Consider the following 7238-nt stretch of genomic DNA (forward strand, 5'->3'; position numbering starts at 1 on the left):
AATAATCTTAATAATAATAAAAATAACTAAATAATCTTTATTAGAATATATTTTGTAATGTATACAAATGTTTTAGAAGAAGTCAGCCATTGAGCATTAAACACACATGTAACAAGAAGATAGGATTTGTTAGACTGGAAATTGATGGTAAATGTCTCTGAATAACCGTCCAAGGACACCTCTTCTGTGCCTTTCACCAAGCCAGTTGGTCCATTCAATGAGAGCGAGATGTTCTTTTAACATTTTCTCTGTCCTGTTTCCTCTTAGTCTCCACACCCTTGTTTTATAAGACAGCCATGCTCGTTCTAGATGCTGTGAATGGGCTCCAGTGTTTGGGTCTACAAACCAGTGACTGTGATTGACTGTAAAATGTCTGTAGCCCATATTTGCCAGCACACCTCTGTAAGCTCTCCACTCATCTGAGATCAGGATTGTACCTGGACGCACATGTTTGACAATAATTGGAATTAGATGATTTCTTGATCTTCGAGTGACAAGACGCAATATTGGCCTTCGCAGATTATGTTTCACACCCAGCATTCCAAAAACCCACTTCCTTCGCCTCCATGTGGTAGATGCCCTACCCCGTCCATACTGCAAAAAAAAAAAGAAAGAAAAAAAAAAAAGAAAGAAATATATACTGAGAAGAAAAAAAGGTGATAATGTCAGGCAAAATTACAATTATGTTCTGTATACAAATAGCTAATAATTATACAATAATTATTGTAATAAGGTTACACAGCAATCACATAGCAATGTTGCTTTTCTTCGGTTCTTTTCCTTATATAAATGACTTTAGTAATAATCATAAATAATAATTTAAAATTGTACTTTTGTACAATTTTATTCATTATTGCTTACTAGGACGAAGAAAAGTCATGATAGCATTATTTACCTTCTATCATTCTAAAGCTTAACTGTATAAAGCTGACTAGACCTTAATTCACATTGAGTGCATCACAGCTGCTTCATCTCTGTTGCAAACCACAGCACTAAACTCAATAAAACTTACCTTTCGTTTATGACGGAAATTGCTTTCATCAATAACAACAAATTCTTGTTGACCTCCCATCTGCTGCCTTCTTCTTTTTTGGTACTCTTTCATAGCCTTGGTACAGATCTTTCTCAGGACCTTAGCCATTCTGGAGAGAGTTTTAGAACTTCTAGCAATCCTGTCCTGCATCATGTCTATCTGTCTCAGGTGCAATCCTTGAGAGAACCTGTGCAATGAAACATCAATAATTTAAAAAAAATATCAAACCATTACAGCACAAAACAGCCCATGTGTTCTAAACTAAGATATAAAATGACACCAAATAGACTTCAAATTGTGATGACTGGCTGGTATACAGTAGTAGATATATTATTATTATAATTGGCACAGTGCTTGTGCTATTAGTAATGAATGGTTATACTGTAGCAAAAACATCAAGTTAGTCAAACTTTTTCCTTGCAGGGATAGTACTACTACAATAAAACCTGTTTGACAGAAAATGAGCTCTAGCATGATGTGCATGTAGGGTTATAAATGTGCAAGTTTTGAGATCTTGTTCTGCAACAAGTAAATGCCATGATTTTTATACATTGGTCCTGATAGGTGTTTTTAATGTCTATTTACTTCTCACCTCGTACTGTATACAACTAATATACTCTATACATTCTACACTCTCATGCTAAATTTCAGAGACATTTAAGGTAAAGGTAGACAAGGGAATGGCTTACCTGTAAATAAATGTTAACCATGATGGCAAGCTTATTTTTGATTTTTCAAATAAAGATCCTGTCCTTACAGATCGGCTGCTTTTAACTCCACGATGATTTTTAGATCTGCACACCCTGTGATTCAAAAGAAAATACTAATTAATGTTATGGAGAGGTATATGCTCTGCTTGTCAAATTTGTAATATAAGGTGTTCTTCATTCACCTTTTTTAAACATATTTTGAAGGTTCTATTACTGATTTTAGCAAGTGAACTGACTCATGAACAATTATCACTAAACAAACAAACAAAAAACAGCTGTGGATCATTCAGGTAACAGCAGAGTATGCAAACTTTTGAACAGGGTCTATTTTTTTTTGTAAATTGAACTAACGTATTGTTTTCTCTTATGGACTATATGCATATGTCTTTTACTAAACAAAAAATATCCCACTCATTTTGGTAAAATAATTAACATTTTGCAGTTTCTCCAAGGTGTATGTAAACTTTTGACTTCAACTGTACGTATGATTCACACAATTTGGCTAAATAGGCCACTGTTCATGGTCATATCTTTGCAACATTTTGAACAGTCATGAAACCTACTCCTAACTTGTTCTGTAACAAGGCAAAGTAAGTGTAGGCTAATTCCAATAGAAGAAGAAGATATGCGGTTTCCACCGCGACTCACCAGTTATATCCATCAGAAATTTTACTGTTCCTGGTCAGTTTCATCTTTTGGCCACATCTTGAACAAAGTACTCTGCTTGTGAGTAGCTTTTTCTTTTGAAGCCATTTTATTACTTTGAGCTTTCCCTTTTTTGAGGGCTTTTGAACCGCCATTAGCAACAATTTAGTCATTAATCCCGCCATAGTGAAGGGTCCCTTCCTTAACAATTCGTTATTTTTGAACAAATCTTTGATGTGAATCGGCAAGAACGCGTCGTCTCTGGGAGTGACTCGTTGAGTCGCGCATATGCATAACATTCAATAGATTCTGCACTGTCTGTAATTAATTCGCCTGTTTCCAATCATTTTCGAGTCGTTCGTTGATGACATGATAGACCAATAAGCTTAACCAATGCAGTTTGAACATTCCGAGCAAGAAAAAGAATTGATTAGTTTGGACCGTTCGAGTCTTTGGTTTTTCGAGTCTCTTCGTTTATCACCTGACCGTCCCAGTAAATTGACCAATATTTCAGTGCTCGGTGTTAACATGAAGCATAGCCATAACATAATAAACATTTTGAATAAAATTAAAACTTTTGGAGTGGTACCTTCGTTTGAAGTCTTTACATGCTGGGACAACTCCAAAGAAGTGCAAGACCCATCAGAATTGCATGTTAGTATTAAAGGTGGACATACTTGTATTTTGAAAATCGCTCCAATGGCAGATGACGAAGAAGAAGAAGTGGTTGTTGCGCCCAAAATCGAACGCAAACGTGACAAGGAGAGCACAATGGCGACTAGACGTGGGAGGCCAATTAAGATAAATCCAAAGTATGGTGCAGCTACAGATGGTAAGTGTTTAAAATGATAATGATAACGAGTGACTAAAGTGTTACATTACGTTAGAGTAAACTAGAAAAATCTGTCTTTGAATTGGTAACATACCAATTACGTTCAAATGTAAGCAAAATATTCAAGTAACGTTAGTTGAAGCCATTGATATATTTTGGGAAATACCCACTGAGGTCTTATATTAAATATGTAACGCCTAATATAAATAAAATTGTTAATCAACGGTGTAGTTTTAACCACCATGACCGCTTCATTGAGTTAAGACTTGAACTTGAGTACTGGACTCATTAGAATGTGCCTTTTCTTTACAGTTACAGTCCCTGTGTCTGCTGTTCAGGAAAATGCAGGATCCAGTATGCATACTGCACAGCAAGTGTGCAGACAAAGTAGGCTTATAAATGCACATCTTTTTATGTTTATAATGTATCAAATCTTTAATAGTTTTTATTAACCTTTCATAGGCTTTTATTTTAGATGAGGCACACACAAGTTATACTATATACAGTTTTTTGTAAGTGCAGAGATGCCATTCTTTTGGATTCATCTGGATATCGGATTAACGATTTTGAATGAATTTGAGATAGTTCTAACATAGAATCTGCAACATTTCTGATATAATTACATAAACGTACAGTAGGTCATAGTCTGACACATTACATGTCAGCTGTAACAGTTATGCATTTTGATTAACTGTAAATTCTAACTGCATTTGAGTTCTTTTGCATTTAAGAATGCAACATTAGTCATTAAAATAGTTCATAAATCTGTTGTTGTTTAAAAAGAGTTTCATTTTCACACTGCTCAAGAAATATACTGTTTAGTGTTTACTTTTTACTATTATCATTGTTAAAAACAGTTTTTGCTCCTTAACATTTTAGTGAACACAATAATAGATCTCTCTTTTTCAAATCTTGCCACAAATGTTTGAAATGATTTTAATTGTAAAAAAAAAAAGTACAGAGTGAAGACATTTAGATTATTTCAAAATGGTAATTTGATAAATGCTTTAATTAATGTAGTGAAAATATTTAATAAATACAAATAAATGCTCACTGAACTTTCTATTTATTAAAGAATCCTGAAAAGTAAAACATAAATTCCAGTTTGTCCACAGAAAATGTAAAGCAGCACGATTACTTTTAACATTGATAATAATCTTAAATGTCTCTTGCGTATCAAATCAAATTGTAATGATTCCTTAAAGATCATGTGGCACTGGAGTATTTTTTTTCACAAGTGAAGTAAAATTCTGCTTTTTAATTACACCAATAAATTGTATTATGTACAATTAAAAAAACAAAATTGTATAAAATTCTAATAGTACTTTATAGTATTACTGTTATCACATTAGAATGTGAACTTACCAGCCCTTTCTTTACATTTACAGTCCCTGTGTCTGCTGTTCAGGAAAATGCAAGAACAGGTATGCACACTGCACAGCAAGTGTGCAAGTAGGCTACTCTGGTCAATGCACATCATGTTTCAAAATACTATAATAATTTTAGATTTGGATGAGCCGCATAAAAAAGTGATACTTTATACAGCTTTTTGTCAGTTAAAATTGCAAATGACCTTGCGTTACATGTACTTTGAATAATACATTAAAATAGAGAACTTTTTTTATTGTAATTTTTCACAAAATTATTGTTTTAATTTTTTTGATCAGATAAATGCAGCCCTGGTGAACAGAAGACATTTTTCAAAATCATAAATAACTAATCTTTCCAAAAATTTGAAAGGTGTTTTAGTAATAACAATTCTATTAATACTTTGTTATATTATATGATTAAATGATTATTTATATTTTCACAGAACATTGTTATGTACATTTTAAAGGCACAATATGAATTTTTTTTCGCTAGAGATCACATTTTCAAAACAATAACAGAGGCAAAGTTTGATGATGCAATAACTGAGCATGAAACTATGCACGTGCTCAGTCCTTCACTCAGTCTAGTTAAGTATGTGTAGCATATTCATGCAGAAATGGCATCATTGCTGGGCAACTATGGCCAGGGATGAGTCATTTCTTAAACCCAGAATATTTACAAATCTTTGAGAATGTTTGAAATAACACAAGTACACAGCTGTACAAAATATATAATACTATGCAAGTGGTTTTTGGATATTTTATTGCAAAAATGTTACACATTGTGTCTTTACTCACTTTACTCATAGTGTCTTAACAGAAAAAAAAACGCTGCTTGCAGAAGTGCTCAGAGCACTTTTAATAGTTTTTATTTTTATTGTGCAATTTTACAATGTACAATAACTCTTTCATAAAAGTATTTATTTATTCTTTTATGCCAACATTTTTATGAATGTTTAAAAATTCTTGTCATTTTCTTTACTTTTAGAAGTTGCACCCACCATACAAATACAATTCCAAAATGCAAAGCAAACAATAGAAGTTCAAAAACAGAAAATCCTTCACCTGGAGGATAAGGTTAATTCTCTGACAGAGGAGAGAAATTATCTTCGTGCAAGACTTGAAGATGGTAAGTTACCCTCCAGCCAGTCACATTGTACCCTACATGAAGCAACTTAAAGGGTTAGTTCACCCAAAAATGAAAATTCTGTCATTAATGACCCTTATGTCGTTCTAAACCCGTAAGACCTCTGTTCATCTTTAGACACAAATTAAGATATTTTGGATGTAATCCGAGAACTTCCTGGTCCTCTATAGACTGTATAATCATCAGTTTAATCAGTTTATTGTCAACTAAAAAAAAAATTAGTCTGGGAAGTTTACTTTGTTCTCAGTTAATTTATTATTGTCTGTCACAGCTTTAATTCAGAAGGGTCCCTCAGAAGGGGTACCTACACAGACTGCAACTACAAGAAAGAGCAGTACTTCTGAATCTTCAAATTTTTCAACTTCCGAGTCCTCTGATTCTGAGCCCCCAAAACACAAAAAAAGAAAGGTTAAGGAGAAACACAGAGCGAAAAGACATAAGAAATCAAAGAAATTGACTTCTGACTATTCCAAAAGAGGTATGTCATTTTAATAATGATACTTTATACAATTTTTCCTTTGCTTAGGATAAGTAATTTCATAGTCACCCATCTTATAAAAGTTTGTTTATTTTATTTTTTCAGTGCATACCCCAGAAGAATCGCTGAAGAGGTACTACAAGGTATTAAACCTTGTAAAACAGGGCCTGAGTAAGGCAGAGGCCTACAACAGACTAAACGTTGACAGGAACACAATAGTCATCCAGGCTCCAATTGCAGAGTTAGCAGCAGCTAATCCAGAATCATTCCGCAAGCTAAGGCAGATGTTTAAAAAGGGAGATAGCATCCTGAAATTTGCCGAAAGCTGTCTTTCTCTTTGTAAAGAAAAGGCCAATGAGGATGTGATTAAACAAATGAAAGAGGCAAATGACCTGCTTGACATAAATAAAAAATGAACAATAAGCACACATTATAGTTGTTAGGGGGTTGTTCTTGTGTTAGGAATTTGTTTAAATCATTTAATCCTGACAATGTTATAATGTTCATATATAAATTTTTATTATAAAACGTGTGTTTGCACATTTTTATGCATATGTTACATGGGTTCACTGCAAATTGAACAACAGTGTTTATGTAGGCATTTGTTTTAGGTTAATAGTAAATTTTATAAGGGCATTGATATTTGGAAATGTTTATTTTCAGGTTTTATTTTAATTTATTTGATTTTTATTTGTTGTGCTTTACTCTTGTGCTACTTTTACAGTGCTTGTTTTTTCTTTAATAAATCTAGTACTTATATAATGGTTGATTTGTACTTCTGTTTAACATTTTAACTCATCTTTAGTAGTTGTACTAGGCTAAATAAGATTCCAAACTTTAGTCTTTAATACTTAAGGGGAAACTTCTTTATAATCTGTAACATCAAACTCATTAACTAGTCATTAACTAACGTGAGTTCATGATTTGTTGAGACATCTTTATGTCACGACTTTACTTGAAGGGGCACATGATGGTTAACTCATTATTAACTAGTCATTAACTAGCATGAGTTCATGATTTGTT

The 7238-nt window shown here is 33.1% G+C and overlaps 1 protein-coding gene across 1 annotated transcript; it reads left to right on the forward strand.

The window, feature by feature from the left end:
• The first annotated feature begins 3087 nt into the window (after positions 1 to 3087).
• Positions 3088 to 6631, forward strand: LOC137003858 (coiled-coil domain-containing protein 106-like). Its single transcript, XM_067364112.1, has 4 exons — positions 3088 to 3220; positions 5579 to 5719; positions 6009 to 6215; positions 6321 to 6631. The coding sequence occupies exons 1-4, from the start codon at positions 3088 to 3090 to the stop codon at positions 6629 to 6631; spliced, it is 792 nt and encodes a 263-aa protein (XP_067220213.1).
• Positions 6632 to 7238: the final 607 nt, after the last annotated feature.

This window comes from Chanodichthys erythropterus, chromosome 16 (genome assembly GCF_024489055.1).
Source record: "Chanodichthys erythropterus isolate Z2021 chromosome 16, ASM2448905v1, whole genome shotgun sequence".
Classification (NCBI taxonomy): Eukaryota; Metazoa; Chordata; class Actinopteri; order Cypriniformes; family Xenocyprididae; genus Chanodichthys; species Chanodichthys erythropterus.